This window comes from Chrysemys picta, chromosome 3 (genome assembly GCF_011386835.1).
Source record: "Chrysemys picta bellii isolate R12L10 chromosome 3, ASM1138683v2, whole genome shotgun sequence".
Taxonomy (NCBI): Eukaryota; Metazoa; Chordata; order Testudines; family Emydidae; genus Chrysemys; species Chrysemys picta.
In genome coordinates, this window is record NC_088793.1 from 92,128,211 (window position 1) to 92,148,199 (window position 19,989).

The 19,989-nt window shown below is 42.3% G+C and overlaps 1 protein-coding gene across 27 annotated transcripts in view; it reads right to left on the reverse strand.

Annotated features, from left to right (window-relative positions):
* Positions 1-19,989, reverse strand: part of FAM184A (family with sequence similarity 184 member A) — a 161,102-nt gene that overhangs the window by 27,831 nt on the left and 113,282 nt on the right. For all 27 annotated transcript variants that reach the window (XR_010599606.1, XR_010599612.1, XR_010599610.1 and 24 more), the window contains 3 exons: positions 18,838-19,050; positions 16,112-16,265; positions 3,538-3,665 (listed from right to left, as the gene is read on the reverse strand). Coding sequence is in view for 18 of the 27 variants with exons in the window: in XM_065588421.1 (XP_065444493.1) it covers positions 3,538-3,665; positions 16,112-16,265; positions 18,838-19,050 (495 nt within the window). In the remaining 9 variants the exon portion in view is untranslated. The remainder of the gene's footprint in view (positions 1-3,537; positions 3,666-16,111; positions 16,266-18,837; positions 19,051-19,989) is intronic.

The window sequence follows — 19,989 nt, forward strand, 5'->3', positions numbered from 1 at the left end:
ATTAATTATGTGGACACCCCATAAAAATGCCTTCCTTTACCTAGCAAATCCTAATGGGATTCAATGGGATTACTCACATGCTTTCAAGTTAAGCACATGCAGAAGTGCTTTGCAGGACTCAATCTGGTAAGTAAATGGTTATGGCAAGGATTCTGGTCAGTGTGGAAAATGTTTACCATTAACATCCATCTTGTTTGGCTGATCTTGGCTATGTTTTCTCCATTTGTAGTTGTACAAGAATACAGCAATAAGCCACCACAAGGTTTGCATTAGGAGAATATCTTAGGAGTATTGTGAGGTACAAGGCTGAAGCCATCCAAGAAATACACCATTATTCTACTACCGCATTTTAAATTAACTCCCTCCTTCACCTCCATACACAGGGGTTTTATGCAAGGATTCCTTCCCCTATAAAAAAAATAGTTCCAAGATGGAAGAGACGAGAAAATAGTATGGAAAAAACTTATAAAATCTTTGCCTACTATTTTAGTTTTAGTTGTAACTCAGTCTCATAATTTTTTCATTTTTTCCATTTGTCAACTCAGATGGCTTCAGATACTATCTTTACTCTAATGAATAAGAAATCTACCATTCCTCTCTTGATTTATTTCAATGCATCCTGCCTTCAATCCTGGCTGGTGCTTTGACTTCAGTGGAACTATGCATGTGTTTAAATGCTCTGCTTGACTGGGGCCAGAGTGATCAGCACCTTGAAGGATCAATCCCCCATCTTGTACTTCATCCTATACCTCTGACATCTCCTCCTGGGTGCAGGGCCGCCGAGAGTGGGTTCGGGCCCTGGTGAAAATTTTTTTTCAGGCCCCCCAGCAAGGACGGACTGGCTAAACAAGGCCGACAGGGGGCCGGGGGGGAGGGGGGGGGGGAGAAGCCGGGCCCCGGTAATTTGTACAGGCTTCCTCCCCCACCTCGTCGGCCTTGCCTCAGTGTCTCACCATCTCCTTAAATTAAATATGGCCAAACTACCTGTTCATCTTTCCTCCCATTCTCTTTTACTGTTGACAGCACTAATAGCATTTTCCCTATTCTTCAGGCCTGTAAAGTGGGAGTCGTCTCTGACTCTTTCTTCCTTGCCCTACACATGAAGGCTCTAACTCCTGCTGTTTCTTCGTCCAAAACATTTCTAAAAACAGACCTGCTTTTAGGTGAGAGGACTGTGTCTTCCTATGTTTTTGACAAGTAATCCTGATTGCAGCCTTTGGGTGCAACTGCTATAAATAAATAATAATAATTCTCCTCCCATTCCCAGGAGTCTGTTTTTAATTTGAACAAGAAGTTGAGGCTGAACAGTCACTTTGGATTGCTACTACTGAAAAATCTGAACTGGGCTCCTAATTTATTAAGTGAAAGATAAAGTGGCTGAATCATAAACCGCTGTTGAAAGGCACCTTGCCAACCAGTGGAATCCCCAGCCCAGAATTGGGCGCCTAGGGAACCTATATAATGCATGGGGGGAGACAGGAACCTAAGAATGGGATCCCAAAAAGCCAGCACACTGAGTGGGGAGCCTCCTAAACTAACCAATGGGAGATGTTAAGGAGGGCTTAAGTTCCACCCCTCAGAAGGACTTAGGTGCCTAACTCCAGGCCAAAGGGAGGTGTCTTTCTCCACTCAGGATTCACAGTTGTGGACCCTCTCCTGGACTTAGGTACCTAAGCTCTTTTTCACAAAAACTGGCAAAGGAAAAGGTGGGGGAGAGAGAGAGAGAGAGAGAATGATTCAGAATCACAACGGTTAAGGATTCACCTGGGATGTAGGAGACCCTGGTCCATTCGCTCTGCTTCAATTCATATTTAATTATTTATACACAATGGAACAGATTCAACAGGAGAGACAAAGAGACTTGTCCCAGAATACCCCCTTGCTCTGTGGCTAGTGCACTAGCATGGCAGGTGAGGGATTCAAGTTTAAACCCTTATTTACATCAGATAGAAGGGTGAATTCAATCTGGGACTCCCACATTCTGGGTGACTACCCTAATCACTGGGCTAAAAGTTATAACAAGCATAGCATCACTATCTCTACCTCCTCCTCTGGCAATTTTATATGGGTTTCAGTGTACTTTGAGAACACCAACAGGATCAGGCTCCACAGGCAAGAGAGGCATGGCATTGCCTAGTTTGAGGAACCTGCTAGAATTTAGGCAGAAGATAGGTGCCCAGCCACCTAGAGTGAGGTGGCTGTGCACATGCCCACTAGCAGAAACATAGGCCTCTAGGGACTTTAAGTGTCTACAGAGTTAGGTGCCAGCTTAGTGGGAGTTTTTGGTTTTCCATGGCACCTAAATTTAGGCTCCTAGGGCAGGGGTCTCCAAACTACTGCCCGCGGGCCAGATCTGGCCCGGGGCTTCCATTTGTCAGGCCCTCCAACCAACAGGGGAGAAGCGAACAGCTGAGTAGGCAGTCGAGCAGGCAGGGGAAGGGGCCGCCGGCAACAGCTCACGTGGGGCGGCAGCACAGCTGAGCCGTGCAGAGGGGTGAGTGCCTCTGGGAGCCAGTGTCCCCTGAAAAGGGGAGCCAACTTAGGGGAGCGTCGTTGCTGCAGCCGAGCAGGTACAGGGAGAAGGCAGGGGGAGAGAGGGGCTGCCGGCAGCAGCTCGCACGTGTGTGTGTGTGGGGTTGGCAATAGCTCAGCTGAACTGTGCGGAGGAGTGAGTGCCCCCAGGAGCCAGTGTCCCCACAAAAGGGGAGCCAACTTAGGGGAGAGTTGTTGCTGCAGCCGAGCAAGCATGGACCCCTGCCTTAGAGTAAAAATACAAGCCAGATGCTTAATTACATCTCCAATAAATGGAGTAAAGAAGATGGAAATTAACAATTTCATAATGGTTAAATTTTAACTACAGCACTAATAGAACCAAACAGTATTTGTATGATACAAATGTGTGAGTTTTTAGAAATAAAATAAAAAAAATTATGTGAAATGATTTTTAATGTATTGACAAATATTGTGTGTGATTTCACAGTACCGGCATCGATTAACTTTTATACCTGATTTAGAATTTAATGCAACACTAACACAGTAGTGTAGTGTTGTTTTTTTTAACGATTTTGCATATTTTGAAGCCCCTTCAAAAATCTAATATGGCCCTCGTCTCAAAGTTTGGAGACCCCTGTCCTAGGGCAACAGTGGCTCCACAAAAGAAACAGTGTTTTAGCCTTGAAGTATGGCTAAAAGAAAGTCTAGCAGATTAACTTTAACAGGAAATAACACTTTCCCCCTCTGAGTCCAGTCACTGTGCCCTCAAAATGGCTGGACAATTTTGAATCTGAAATTTAGTTTATAGACTTGAATTGGGGGCTAGTTTAAGACTCCCAGTTAGGTTTGTTGATGAGGGAAGGGAGAAGGAAAAGGGGTAGCAGATTAGATAAACTGATGAAGGAGCACTGTCTTCAACTCTGACTGCCTTTCAAAGATTAAAGTCCTCAATATGCATTTATAGTACAGTTATGCTCTCCAGTTAACACAAAACAAATTCTAAATATGCAATTTTACATCCAGTTACCATTAATGCTTATTTACCTGTCGTCTGCTGAGTTCTATACTTCTTTCAAGTTCCATTTTAGCAGCTACCAATTCTTGTTGATGGTTGTGCCTTAGTTGGTCAATTGCTGCTGCATGTTGATGATTTAACTCTGAGCGCAAAGAAGCTAGTTACCATGATTAAAAGGAAAAAAGTTTATTTTGTAAACATTATTGTTAATTAACATAATCAACTCTGATAAAATATTACTGCTCACCTAATAAACAGAGAGATAGAAAATTACTTGTATAAATTAACATAAAATCTATGTCGACCATATCAAGCTGATTTTAGGTTTGCAACCCTACACCTTGAGCTGTCACATCATCTATCTTCTATCTTAAGCAAAGTCAGACTTGTTCAATACTAGAAAACCCACGTGCTGCAGGAAATTGTACTGGTGACTCAGTGTGCTTGTTTTTAAAGTGTGTTCTAGTCTGAAAAATACTTATGTAAAAATGGGATCTTATACAACACATCTGTTCCCTCTGCACATTCAGAGTCATGTCTGCTTACCTGAGTGACAAAAAGAAGAACAGGAGTACTTGTGGCACCTTAGAGACTAACAAATTTATTAGAGCATAAGCTTTCGTGGACTACAGCCCACTTCTTCTTTGTTTGTTGCTTGTGACCTATGCATATGCATCCAAAGAAGTGGGCTGTAGTCCACGAAAGCTTATGCTCTAATAAATTTGTTAGTCTCTAAGGTGCCACAAGTACTCCTGTTCTTTTTGCGGATACAGACTAACATGGCTGCTACTCTGAAACCTGAGTGACAAACTATGTTTTACTACTCGCAAAATTGCCATTGAAGTTTACCAGTCTAGGCACAAAACCTACTTGTCTCTCTTTTACCATGACTGATAATGGAAAAAACCACCCCAGTTAATGACATTTTAATTGCACATTGAAAAAAAAGCTCTTCAACCTCTTGAGTGGGCAAGCAGAATTCCGTGCGTTTCTGTGACCTCCATGACTTCTGCAACAGCTGGTGTGGCTGACCCCAGGGCTGCCCAAGTAGTTGGCCCGGGGGCCAGCTACTCAGGTGGCTCTGGGGCCAGCTGCACAGAGCAGTCCTGGGGCCAGCCACACCAGCTACTGCTCGAGCAGCTCCGGGGCCTGCCAGAGCAGCCGCGAGTGCAACTAGCCCCAGGGACCACCTGAGCAGCAGTGGATGGGCGGCCCCACAGCCAGCTGCTGCTGGAGCGATTCTAGGGTCAGCTGCACCGACTGCTTCTCAGGCAGCCCCTGGGCAGCTGACCCCAGGGACCACACGAGCAGCAGCCAGTGAGGGTGGCTCTGAGGACTGCCCGAGCAGCGGCGGGTGGGCAGCCCTTGGGGCAGCTAGAGCAGCCACTGCTCATTGGCCCCCGGCAGCTGGTGCCACTGGCCTCGGTGGCTCCACCAGAGCAGTGGCCTTCACCCCCCACCCCCTGCCCAGAGCAGCACCCCTCCCCCCGCCCCTCAGAGCAGCGTTCCCCCCCGCACTAGCTAAGATTTAGTCAGGGGTATATAGTACATGTCATGGACAGGTCGCAGACCGTGAATTTTTGTTTGTTGCTTGTGACCTATCCAAGACTTCTACTAAAAATACCCATGACTAAATTGTAGCCTTAATTATCACCAGGAATAAAGATTCTGGAGGTTAAATTACACCTTTGGTCACATCTGTGCAACCCCATTAACCTTCAATGAACTCGCACAGATGTAATTGAGGGCATCATTTAAAGACAATGAGGTTGCACAGATGTTAATAGAAGGCATAGTTTGAACGGCAGAATCCTCAAAACTAGTGATTGAGACTGATAAGAAAGGAACACAAACTGACTTTCAGATCCCAATTTGGAGTTGCATCACTGAAAGTTAGAAAAAAAAAATGTTTGAACTCTTCTATATTGAGCTTGCTTGAGCTGCACATCAGGACCAGATTAAAGAATTTTGGAGCCGTGATCTATGGAAATTGGGGGGAAACCTTCCTTAAACTAGAAGAGCATGTGATATGCAATGAGTAAATATGAGAACATCTCCATTTTATTATTAATATTAGATCAGAGAAGACTGAAAAATCTAATATGAAATATATTAATATTAATAGATCTAGACTATTTAATTTAAATACACATAACAATTTGTTTTTTTTAAGAAATCTAATACCCACTTACTCTCTCTTTTTTTGTTCTGGGAAACATTTGCTAAATAGGCTAATCACAAGGAGGTATTTATGAAAAGTGACCTAGAAATTAACTTGACTGTGCCCAGCTGTCTCTCCGCATCTATAAGGGAAAGGGTTTCTGATGAAAATGGAATTTGCTGGAGATGATACAGATCAGAAAAGAGAAAGTATATTAGCATACTGGATATCTGAGCCTCCTGAGTGAGACATACTTTTGCTGCTTTCTGAAAAAGAGGCAGGACTAAGGGAGTAACTTTACCAGTTCCTTCGGGAAAAGGGCACCGTCTTTCTGCTGGCTTTGGACACAAGTTTGATTCAAATCAATACAAATACAGGAACGACTGAGAACTGATTGTGGGATTGGGCTTCAACAGCTGAGTGAGCAGGAAAGCTGGTTCTTTTTCCCCTGGGAAGAAGTGAGGACTTGGGTGCCATGATGGCTCGCTACCAAGACCCCAAAGAGGACACTGTGGCTCTGATGGCTCATGATACCAACACCAGCAAAGAGGAAGAATGTGCAAAGGATGAGCTGAACCCTGAAAAGAGACCCGAAAAAACTGGACCCCTCCCAGAACCCCCTATTCTTATGTGGCTCTCACCACCATGGCCATGATGGGAATGGGGGCCAGCTCGAAGCTGGTCGGGGCCCAAATACAGTTGTCACCTCTGAGAAGCAGAAAAATCAGCAACTGCTCCCCCCACAAGCCTGACCCACCTCTTCCCCTTCCAGGTACCACCCTCAACTGGCCTGACCCTTCTCTTCCCCTCCCAGATGCCCTCTCCTTCCCTCCCCGGTTCTCTTCTCCCATCAACCTGGTCCCCCTGGCCCATAAGCCCCTACACCCACTCCCTCCCAGCCCAGGCAACTCCCCTACTGTCCCCTCCCAAGCTCTCAGGAACCAATGTCCCTGGGCCCCTGCTGCTTACACCTCACTGCGCATGAGTCTTGGGTCAGTCCTGCTTTCTGGCATCAAGCTGCCGATTGGGCATACTGAGGGCCTTGTATGCAGAGTGGTGCATTAGCAGTGCTCCCAGAGGCCTTGTGACTTGGGCACCATAGTGGAAACGGCCACAGGCATGCACAACCGCACATACAGGCAGCAACAGTTGCCAGTCACAATATGGTATGTTTTTTTCTGCTTGTAATTTAAGTGAAACAAGTTACCCCTCCCCCTTGCCTGGTACATTGCAACTGGCAATGCAGGATTAAAACTGGCCAGGCCAGTTAGGAACTGGACTTGCTGAAGATCATTGAGATACAAACCTAAGATTTCATGTGTACTGTATTTGGGCAGAAAACCCAAGCTGACTACACTGTATTTTCAGTACCCTAGCTGGAGCAGAGTTAGTGCGTGTCTGTCGACCTTAGCTGGGAAGCATGCTGGCAGCTGCAGTGTTGAGATATCCTGAGTGACAGCTCTAACTGGATGTATGTTAAACTCTTATAAATATTGGGTAAGGGTGAAATTCTATTTTTCAGCCATGTCACTTGCCTTTCCATTCAGAAGTCCTTCTATTTTGAAGAAAGCTAATTTTGTACCATCCTAGCCTCCGCTGTATGGAATTTGGATGTAATCTTCAACTCAGATTTGTCATTCAATCTGAAGTTGATTTTACTGCTAAGACGTGTGTCAACTTCATTTATTAAACATTTTGAGACGCTGTGGTTAATAGCTGACACAACAAGCTCTAGTACACGCTTTGGTGCTTTTCCTGCTTGATTACTATAATGGCATCCTTGTTGGTATCAACGTTCATCTATCCTATATAAACTGCCATTTGTCAGGAAATATGAGATTCATTTGATCTTTTGCTGTTCACATTTTTGCCATTTAGACCTTCATCCAATGCCCACTGAAGTAAATGTGAATCTTTCCATTTCCTTCAGTAGGCTTTGGATTAGGCCCCTAAGGTAAGTCTACACTGCAAATGGAAAGTGTGATTCCCAGCTGGACAGGGCTGGCCCACAACATTTTGAAAACTTTGAAAGGTCTCAATTCTGCCTTCTTCCTGTTCTACTCCTCTCATGGTACAGTTCTGCTATCTACCTCAATAAAGAAGAACTAACAACTTAAAATGCCTTGTTCAACAATTTTAAGTAACACTTAACTTTCAAATGCCTGAACAGCAAATGTAACTTTTCTTGTCTGCATAGTAAACACTGACATTTTTATCTGTTTGAATAATCAAAGTGGTGCTTTCAGTGCCTTCTTGGTTGCAAAGAGTTGAACTGCTTCCTGCTGAAGGTCCACAGTCGGGGCCAGCTCATGCTCTATTGAGATGGCTGCAAGACCAACCAGCCTCTCCTGTGTCATTGTGGAGCGTAGATGTGTTTTTATTAACTTCAGCTTGGAGAAGCTGTGTTCTCCTCTGGCAACTGTTACAGGAAGTATTAGAAGTATGCGCAGAGCAACAAAAGCATTTGGAAAGGAGTGGTCATCTTATTTGTGCACATATATTCCAGAACAGCCTTTGGAGTTGATCCTGCTGAAATGTATCTTAAAAGGGCTTTCAGTTCATCACCTAAATCACTCGCATCAATATTGCATGTGTTATCATGTGTCAACACTGTTTCTAGTGTCCTGCATTGCAGGTGTAGGTCTTCTTCAGGTATAGTGAGGAGTTTGGGAATATCATACAACATCCCAAATATACTGCTGTGTTCCTTAAGCTGCATGAAACGTTCTTTAACTGACTGTATTGCACAATCTAGCATCTGGTTAAAGAATTCAACTTTGAATTGTTGTTTGGGGTTTCTTATGGGATTATCCCATGCCTCATAATCAAAATGTCTTCTTCTTTGGTGACTCTTGTATTCTTGAATGGGTGGGAAGATAGCTTCAGTGTGAAGTTCTTCTGCCAACTTCTGTGCACTCTTCAGAACGTTTTGAAATCCCTCATCTGACCGGTAAGACTGTAAGTATGACTTTGCTTTGTCCGGTTGTTCCATTGCTCCAGATATATCAAGGTCAACACCTTGGAGTCTCTTGCTTACAACATTTATTTCAAACAGTATGTCATGCCACAACACAGAAATTTGAAGTTATGGAGGTTTCTGGCGATTCCATTTCCCTCTATCACTGTTCTCCCATGAACAGTTCCTGTCATAACATTATTCTCCATAATGGCAACTATGGCATCATCTATCTTCCCAATTTGGTGTTTGATAGGCTTTATCGCCTCCACTCGACTTTCCCATCGTGTGGCACTCAGTGGTTTCAGTGTCAGAGAGGATGTTCCCAGATGTTGCTTCAAAATTTGCCATTGATGAGTTGATGCAGAAAAAAATACATAGATGCTTTGAATTACATTAAAAAAAATCAGCAACCTCACTAGAAGCTGATGCTGCATTCATTGACCACCAAGTTCAATGAATGAGAACTGCATGGGACAAAAAAAGCTCGAGGGTTTAACTCTCGGATCCGTGTCTGCACTTCTCTGTTCTTTCCTCTCATGTTGGCACCATTATCATAGCCCTGACCTCTCATGTCAGCTATCGCAATTCCCGTATCTTCCAGCTTTTTAAGAAGCACATGTCATACCAGCTCCTGTAGTATCATCAATGTCAATAAATTCTAGAAAATGCTCTCTGACAGTCACCATTGCAGGGACATTTTCACTAGGTTCTGTTATTATTACAAAACACACCATTAAAGTAATTTGTTCCGTATGGCTGATGTCAGGTGTGCAGTCCAGAGTAACAGAGTAATATCTTGCTGACTTCAGATCTGCCACAATCTTCTGTTTGACTTTTGTTGCCAGTAACTGTATGATCTCATTTTGAATGGTTTTTCCAAGGTAGTGGTGTGTGTACATTTCTTGGGTGGTGACTCTTCTTAGATGCTCCTGGAGTACAGCATCAAACTCAGCCATCAGCTCTACAGTTTTAAGGAAGTTTCCACTGTTTGGCACATACAGCTGATCTGAAGTGCCACGCAGTGCTAAGTTTTGGATAGCAAGCATTCTTACAATGGCAATGAGTCTTTTCAGAACATTTTGCCAGCAAAGAGACTCTGATGCAATCTTCTCTCGATGCTGATCATCTATGGTGGCCTTTAACCTTAGTCTCATCTCAAGCTCTTTCCATCTATGGAATGCTCTCTGGTGATTTGCTGCCTTCTCATGGCATGCCAGATTTCTAGCCAGATTTTTCCAGTCCTTTGTTCCTGTAGAACCCAATGTGGCTGGTACATTAGCCTGGAAGAGTTTGCAACAAAAACAGTATGCAGCGTTCTGGGTTTTTGAGTACACAAACTATGGCCTCTCCACTTTGTCACCATTGGGGATTTCACGCCAGTAATGTGTTGGATGGAAACTTCTATTTTCATTGTCTTTGGGGAACATGAAGTTTTTCACTTGCTGTGGCCCATGCGGTACAAGGAAGTCCCTCAGGCTACTGCTCAAGTGGGTTCACAGTCCTGGATCATGTAGACTTAAGGAACTAAACTCAGCAGCAGCTGTTTCTTGCGCCTCTACCACACTCTTCTCTGATCTACACTTTTCTTCAGGAATGTGCATGGTTACTTCCATTTGAGTTGGAGGTATGGATGCTGCAGTAGCTGCCAAGTCACCTGCACTCTGACTAACTGGAAGATCAGGCATCTCCTCACCACTCACATCCTCACTGGGGGCGGAAGGCTCACTGTGAACATTTGTGTCTATGTATCTCAGGAGAGCTCCCTCCTGTTTAGATAGACAAGCTTCCTTTGCTTGCTTTCTTTTTCTGAATGCTGCCCCAGAGGGGCGTTTTCTTCTTTCACTCATGACTGCTATTCTGTGCCAGCTATAGTGGCTCTCAACACTCAATTGAAGGGGACAAATAAGCAGGCTAGTAGCAGGGCCTGAGTGAGAGAAGATATCAGCGTCTTAAGGGCCTAACTGGCTCCTACTACTTCAGTTGACTGCCTGTTCTCCTCAAGTGGGTTCAGGGAAGCAGCAGGAAACAGGAATCTCCCTGAGAAGCTGGTGTTAATCAGTCCAGGCTCCTGGGGGTGCTAGAGAGGTACATAAGAGGCTGCTCCTCCTCTCTGTCCCTGCAGCTTTCTGTTATTCCCTCTCACCTCTTCTCCTGCCTGCCTGTTAGGTTTGTTGTGCCTTCCTTTCTCCAGTACAGCACTCCACCATCTTTGTGCATCTAGAGCAGAGAGAATACATATGCACCAGCAGCAGATACAATTTTCTACACTCGGGGTCCTAGTGGTGCCCCCCCACAGTCTGGCACCTGTGGTCGCCACCTCAGTTCGCCTTTGTCTACCCATAAGTCTGAATACCCACACTGGTAATGTATCACCAAAGATAAAAGTGTGTGTGTGTGTGTGTGTGTGTGTGTGTGTGTGTGTGTGTGTGTGTGTGTGTGTGTGTGTGTGTGTGTGTGTGTGTGTGTGTGAGAGAGAGAGAGAGAGAGAGAGAGAGAGAGAGAGAGAGAGAGAACGGGAGAGGGTTTTGGGCTAAGAGTTCAAGTTTAGGTTAACTCTGCAATGAAGACATACCCTAAGTGGCAGTTGATCTAATCAGATTATATTTAATCCCTATCAGATGGGGTTGACCATCTGCATTAGGAGCTTCTTTTGTGCTTAATCCATCTAGGCCAGCGAACTCTGGAAACTTTAAAACTCTTTTTGGGACCCTCAAATCAGAAAAACAGACATTCATCTAATTCAAATTCTTGGATTCTGTTAAGATAATATTTTATTGCTCTTTTGATATGTAGCAATATTGCTGATTCTCTATCTTGTTAAAAAAGAGGGCCAAAAAAAAGGACAGAAAATCTGATTTTACATGAAAGAAGATGTAGTATGTAAAAACATGTGTGTTTATAGATTAGGGTTACCATACGTCCTCTTTTTCCCGGACATGTCCGGCTTTTCGGCAGTCAAACCCCCGTCCGGGGGGAATTGCCAAAAAGCCGAACATGTCCGGGAAAATGGCGGCTCTGCTCCTCCCCGACTCTTTGGCTCTGTTTAAGAGCCGGGCTGCTCCAGCGCTACCGGCTTCGGGCAGCTCCCGTGCCTCCAGACCCTGCGCCACCGGAGCCCGGGAGGGGAAGTGCCCGGCTGGGGGCGCAGGGTCCGGAGGCATAGGGGCTGCCCAAAGCCCGAGCGCTACCGGCTTCACGGTTTGCTGGGCAGCCTCCAGACCCTGCGCCCCCGGCTGGGCGCTTCCCCTCCCAGGCTCCAGCTGCGCTGGGGAAGCGCCGGCTGGGGGCGCAGGGTCTGGGGGCTGCCCGGCAAACCCTGAAGCCGGTAGCACTGGGGCAGCCCTTTCCCCGTGGAAGGGAGGAGGGGGCGGAGTTAGGGTGGGGAAGGGGCGGAGTTCGGGCGGGGCTAGGGGTGGGGAAATGGGCGGGGCCAGGGCCCGTGGAGGGTCCTCTTTTTTTATTTATGAGATATGGTAACCCTATTATAGATGACAGTACAGATTCTTAGGACAGAAGGAACCACTGAGATCATCTAGTCCGATCCCTTGTATAACACAGGCCAAAGAACTTCCCCAAGTAATTCCTATTTTAACTAGAACATATCTTTTAGAAAAACATCCAATATGGATTTAAAAATTGCCAGTGATGGAGAATTCTCCATGACCCTGGGTAAATTGTTCCAATAATTACCCTACCTGTTAAAATTGTATGCCTATTTCCAGTCTGAATTTGTCTAGTTTCAACTTCCAGTCAATGGATCTGGTTATACCTTTGTCTGCTAGACTGAAGAATCTACTATCAAATTGCTGCACTACCAAATTTCTGTAGGGTACTTACAAACTGATCACATCATCTCTTTCCCTTCTCTTTACTAAGGAAAACAAGCTCCTTCAGTCAATCACTATAAGGCATGTTTTCCAATCCTTTAATCTTGTGGCTCTTCTCTGAATTCTCTCCAATTTACCAATATCCCTCTTCTAAAAGGGCTGATGAGAAAAAAACAGTTCACTGACCTATCTAGTTTAAACAATAGCAGCCAAAACCAGAACTTTAATATTCACAGATTCAAAGTGAGGTTCATGGCTCTGAGGTCAGTTTAAACTCTAGGTCAAGTCAATTTTTCCAAGGGTACCTTAAAAGAATGTAGAAAGCCTACTGATTAGTGATGTGGTGCAGCTAACTGCACCACAAATTCCTTGATTGCAGCTTTCTGTTTGCAATACTTTTTAAAGTATGTCCAAACTAGAGGTGGAAGGTATTAACTCAGCTCAAGGAGACATACCCACACTAGTTCTGACCGAACTAGTGCACTAAAAATAGAAGTGGGGCTGTAGTGATGCAAGTGGTGGGATGAGGTAGCCAACCCAAGTACACATCTAGCGTCTTAGACAGGATTGTACTCAGGGTAGCTAGTCCCTCATGCTGCTCAGGCTGCAGTAGCTACACTTCTATTTTTAGCTTGCTAGCTTGATCAGAGCTAGCACAAATATGACTCCTTGAGCTGGAATTTACACCTTCCAGCTCTAGTGTAGACAGACCTTTTGTCAAGATGAATACTATCCCTTTGTGGATCTGGGAGAGCATTCCAAGGTGCATGAGACTGTGCAGGATTAAGAGGAAACTCTTGGATTGGTTCACAAAAATACTCAGTTGCTGGATTGGTTGAAGCAACAGATCATTGCTAAGTTCACTTTCAGTGGACAAGACAACAGTTTTGCTTTGTGTGCTCACAAATTGTCTCTGTTTGTAGCAGAGTGGGAAAAACAGGTGTCTGGGACTGCCCCAGTACTGCTCTGAAGAACCATAAAAGAAGGGTGCAACTGAAGAAAGGCATTGTCCAGATTCCCCTCTTCAACCATGAAGACCAAATCCTCTCCACTTTTTGTTAGGGCTGAGGGAAAGGGGTGGGAATAATGTGAGACATTTTGTCAAATTCCTGCAACAAGCAGATAGGTCCTTTCATGAAAGGTGTCTGGAGGCTCTTACTTTAGCTTGTCCAAGAAGTTGAAATTGGCATTATCCCTGATACCCTGCCTTCCAGGATCAGAAAGAATATTCCGGCTAGTGTTGTGGAGCCAACATTAACTAAGTCTACAGGAGATTTGTCTGTGTGAGAAGACTAGAGTCAGAGGTAACCTGACTTTGATAATGTGCTGAAAATATTTAATATTGGGCCCTTTCTTTTCACTGCAATGGGTTATTAGTTTTGACATAATGAGGAACACAGATGTAGAAAGCTGGAATTAAGCCATCACAAAGGGCAAGCCAGCAACAGCAAAAACAAAAACAAAAACCCCAAAGCCCAAAATTCACAAAATTCACAAAAAAACAACACAGTTTGAAAAGAGAGATCTGCCAGAAAAAAGATAACAAGCAACTCTATTTGGATGGGAGATCTCTGAGCATAGGCTCTTCACCAGCTGGGAAGCATGAGGTTGATGGACCAAGATTAACTCTGGACTATGACTGCTACAACAATGACTTAGAGAAGTGTAAGCAAGATGGACAGGGAGACCCAACACTGCTGAGATGCACTGCCTCATCAAAAGTGGAGTAGCTAGAGGATTGTTTTCTTTGATTTTTCAGGTGGAAAGATTAAGCTAAACTAACTGGAAAAGATGCTGAACTAGTAAGGAAACATTTCAATTAAGGGAACAGGAAACAACCACTACTAAAAGAAGGAATGAAAATGGTAGCGCACAAGGCAGAATGAAAGTAGTGAGTTCAGGTGAGACATGCTGCTGGTGCATAATTGACAAGCATTTCTACATATACAGTGATATTTTTGCTTAGTCATTATGTGACATGGATAAAGTGTGACCTAACCAGAAACTACCAGAAAAATGCCATCTTATACCAAAATGACATCTTGCAACTATGTACATAATCACAATTTTTGATTTGTTTTTAAGGCCCACTTCCCCCATTCTCTGCTGCAGTTGACAACACCACAATGCTCCTTGTTACCAAGGCCCTTAAACTGAGGGATAATCTTTGAATCCTTCCTCTTCTTCTTACTGCTATCCAGGTTGATTTCCCCTTCATAATATTTCTAAAATCTGCCCTTTCCTTTTTGTCCTAATAGGCAAATCACTTCTCTGTATTTGTTACTTCCTGCTTTGACTCTTGCAGTCTCCTCTTCATGTCTTTTTTCATACTACCCTTGTCACCTGCCCCTCACCCTCCAGTCAAGCCAAAATATCACTGCCAAAAATATCTCCCCCATCTTCCTTCTCTTCTGAATCTCATCTTGCTCTGAATATATCATTTCGCCTCTTTGAATCACTCACTGGGGAGCCACTGAACAGCATTTCATTTCAATCTTCTTGTCTTTGTCTTCAAGGTCCTACCATCATGCAACCTTTGCCCACCTGTACAATCTAGCCACTTTTTTGCATTTCCCCCATCCCTCTGCTCCACCAATGACACCAGCTTCAGTATTCCCTTAATCACCTCATCTCACAGGCATCTCTGTCTTCTTCCACAGCACCTTAAGTGTCCAGTTCTTTCCCACAAGTCTATTCACCAAGCCACCTAACTTGCCTCATTCAAATTCCTTCTAGAAGTTAATTCCTGCCATCTCACCAGTTGAAAGTGAGAGAGGGGAAAGGTTCCTTAAATTAAAAAACAAACAACTCAGAACTATCAAGTGTGTGTATGTTATGGAGTAAATTGCATGATTGTCACCCTTTGTCCTTCCTCTCACCTTCTCATCAGTTTATGATCCTCACTTGTTCTGTTGTATTGAATTTAGATTGTGCATTCTTTGAGGATTTTTTGTTTTGTGCAGTGCCTAGCACATTCATAGGGGCTCAAAAATAAATAAAATGATACTCATCTATATGCCAAAAATAAAAGTCAAGGAACCCAGTCATGTACAAGCTGATTTTTTAGTAACCACATTCCTTAACCAGGCTAAAACTATGGACCTCTCTAGTTAAGGGTCTGTCTATTCTACAAATCAGATTGATTTGTAATACACTATAGATTAGTAATATACATAGTAATTAGCAAATAGTACTTATTGAGTCACCTGACTAAAATGTTTTTGCAGTACAGATGGATCCTTAGTCTCTTCATTTTTACCATTGTTACATGTATATGCTGAAACTATTCTAGTTGTTCTATTTCATTGGTACTTTCTGAAACCTTCTCCATCATGAAATTCTGGTTGCTGATACATCATTCTAGAATACTTAATACTGGGATTTTCCAAAGGCTCAGCTGATCTACCTGCTCTCATTGAAATCAAATTCCTGTAGGCCAATGCTGAATGCTTTTGAAAATCCCACTCTACGACTTTATATTTATTTAAATTATTTACCCTCTTTATTCATAATGTCATCCTTAGTTTTATACTATTTTTCACTTATAGTGCTATGAAGTTTGTGGAAAGTGCTTTATGATGTCTACAGTTATATTAATTATGCAAATAGTAATCATATCTTCTGATGCAATTTACACTAGCTTGAAAATAGTATACCTAGCATAGCTTTCCCTTCATCTTCCAGCTCAAATCGAAGAGTCTGAAGTTCCTGTTCCATTTCCAATTTGAAACCTTCCATAGCTTGTTTGTGTGCTTCTTTCAGTGTCTGAAGTTCTTCTGAATGTTTTTGTTGTAAATGCTCTTCTAGTTCCTATGAAATCCAAAAGGAGAATTTTTTTTACACAAACTAAAACAATGCATAAAATATTTAACAATGAACTAACAGAAAGGATTTTTTTAAATGACAAAAAAATGCATGTATTATTAAAAATACCTCCATTTATCATTTAAAAAAGCCAATGACATACTCAAGCCATCATTAAAAATGTAATCTTTATTCTACTTCCCCAAATTAAAGTGCCACAGAGGACTTCTTTCTTATTCTTTCCCATCACTGGTGATTACCAGTACTTTTGAGTATAAAGAGTAAGGACCATAATCTACTCCCAATTTGTGCATGGAACAATGGCAGGATACAAGGACCATTTACACCCTAAGTTTAAGTTTCTAAAGTTATTTATTGTTTGGGTGGTTTTGATCCAGGTGTGAACAAAATGAAGTATGAAATCACAATCATTTCTGAGCTTACAGTGGGTAAAAGAAAAAAATGCTTTATCACCTTTTAAATACTATGAAAAAAATAATGCCCAGGTTGAGGACATAGATGCATATTTTCAGTTCTGAAAATTCTTTTTAAAATCACAAATGTCTAGATCAGGGGTTCTCAAACTGGGGGTTGGGACCCCTCAGGGGGTCGTGAAGTTACGACATGGGGGGGGTTGCGAGCTGTCGGTCTCCACCCCAAACCCCGCTCTGCATCCAGCATTTATAATGGGGTTAAATATATTAAAAAGTGTTTTTTAATTTATAAGGGGAGTCACACTCAGAGGCTTGCTATGTGGAAGGGGTCACCAGTACAAAAGTTTGAGAACTACTTGTCTAGATTCTGCCATCCTTTCTCAAATTAGGCAGCACTCTGCTGTACAGATTATCCCACTGAAATGAACAGCACTACATGTAAAGTTAGGTACTACTCAACGTTACGATCACCTTGGGAATGGAGGTTGCTCATAACTCTGAAATGTTTGTAACTCTGAACAAAACATTATGGTTGTTCTTTCAAAAGTTTACAACTGAACATTGACTTAATACAGCGTTGAAACTTTACTATGCAGAAGAAAAATGCTGCTTTCCCTTTTATTTTCATAGTTTACATTTAACACAGTACTGTACTGTATTTGGTTTTTTGTTTTTTTTTCTGTCTCTGCTGCTGCCTGATTTGGTACTTCCGGTTCCAAATGAGTTGTGTGGTTGACTGGTCTGTTAGTAAGTCTGGTGTTCATAACTCTGAGGTTCTACTGTACTCAATTTGAGCAAGGGTGTCAGAATAGGCTTAAAAGGATTTGTAACAGAAGTAATGTTACAACTTTCAGCCCTGATCTTACTTAACATTGCTCATGAGAAGACGCCTGATCTCACATGGAGCCCCAACAAAGTAAATGGGGCTCTAAGCAGGAACGGTGGTATGCCCATGGACAAACACTGCAGGTTCAGGGCCTTAGACAGTAGACAAAATAAGGAAGCATATGATGTACACAAGTGTGAAGAAACAAATTTCAAAAGGACTCTAGCAAATTCTGAGAAGTGGTGTGAGAAGTTTTTTCATAAGAACAGCCATACTGGGTCAGACCAGAGTCGATCTAGCCCAGTATCCTGTCTTCCGACAGTGGCCAATGCCAGATGCCCCAGAGGGAAAGAACAGAACAGGTAATCATCAAGTGATCCATCCCCTGTCACCCATTCTCAGCTACTGGCAAACAGAGGCTAGAGACACCATCCCCGCCCATCCTGGCTAATAGCCATTGATGGACCTATCCTCCATGAACTTATCTAGTTCTTTTTTGAACCCTGTTACAGGCTTGACCTTCACATCATCCTCTGGCAAGGAGTTCCACAGACTGACTGTCCATTGTGTGAAAAAATACTTCCTTTTGTTTGTTTTAAACCTGCTGCCTATTAATTTCATTTGATAACCCCTAGTTCTCGTGTTATGAGAAGGAGTAAACAACACTTCCTTATTTACTTTCTCCACACCAGTCATGATTTTATAGACCTCTATCATATCCCCCCTTTGTCGTCTCTTTTCCAAGCTGAAAAGTCCCAGTCTTATTAATCGCTCCTCATATGGAAGCCATTCTATACCCCTAATAATTTTTGTTGTCCTTTTCTGAACCTTTTACAACTCCAATATATCTTTTTTGAGATGCGGTGACCACATTTCAGAAATATAATGTAACAAATTAAAAGAAGAGCTATATTGGATGTCCTGGAAAGTACAAAGAAAGTTATTACATATAACAACATGAACTATAGTGTAGTAGGAACTTTTAAAAAACCCCTCAGAATCAGATTATTGGACAAAAATATGTAGGTGATGTTGATAATGATTAAATATACTAACATGATGCCAGAAGACAGAACAGGGTGCTAAACTTCTACTAGGTAATGTCTATATTATAAAGGAAGTTATTCAATTTGCCTGCATAATATTTAACTGTAGTAATCATATTACTAATGTAAGTTACATCTCTTGAAAAAAGAAATAAGAAATAATGCAAAGAATTTTTTTTACTAATTCTCTCAATATTTTGTATATTGGTATGTTTAATCATGTTTCCGTGATGTACCCTATACACTTGTCTGAAATATCCATATGAACATGCCTTTTGTTTTTGTTCTTTTGTTTGTTCCATGTTTTGAAATGCAAGTATATGCGCTTCCTTCAGGGATTCATGCCTTTGCTGATGCTCTTCTTCCAGTTCCTCAAGCTCCTGGGTAAGCCTTTGTCGCTCCTGACTAAACTGCACCTGTAGCAGTTGCAAGGAGCTCTGAGACTGGGAAAGCTGCATCTCCAGATTCTGTTTCAGCAAGGAGATCTAATCCACAGAATAGCAAACATCAGTAAATCATAAATACAAATGTCAAATCAGGAAAAAATGCTTTCAAAAGAAGTAAATATTTCATATGAACTTTATATATGAAATTTCTAGAACATACTTCTAAACATCACATTTCTTAATCTGAAATTCAGATAACATATCTACTGATTATAACCAAATATCATGGAACTATCCAGAACATAAAACACAAGAGAGAAACAGTAACTTATAACTAGTGAATTGTGTTATATAGTTTACCTCAGAAGTACAAGAATTAGAGTAAAGAGATTTTGTGAGGGCTCCCACTTTAAGATACATCCCTAAAACACCACTACTTATAAGGTATTTGATGTTTCATAAATGAATTACATGTTACCAAAATGCTCTTCCAGATCTTTAATAAAGAAAAAATTAAAATGACACTATCAAAGTCTGAGGTCCAACACTGGATATATTAAAATTAATAAATTCTGTGGAGAAGATCATCAAGGTTATGTAGGGAAAATCCTGACTGGCAAAAGAAATGGATTACAAGACCAAGAAATGTAAATCTTTTCCATCTCTAATTTCTATGGTCCTAAATTATAGGTAACTGTCTGTTTTTAAAAATGTAGCACTCTACTGCAACTAAGTTAAAATATCTCACTACTTTTGTTAGATCTATAAAATTAGAATGTTTTGTGGTTCTTCTGCTGTCTCTTAACTAACACCACAGCAATTAAACTATCAAATGTATATTTTTTTCTGGAAAATTGTTGACATGAACAATGATGTTAGTGAACAAACAAACATATCTGAGTAGAATATGATTTCCTGTAGTCCATAAGGGAGCTCCATGATCCTTTATCTCAACTGTAACTTTATACCCCAATCTTCATGTCCAATAGCTTAGCCATCATCCTTCCAGACAAAGAAGACTGGACTGACGGGATTCCA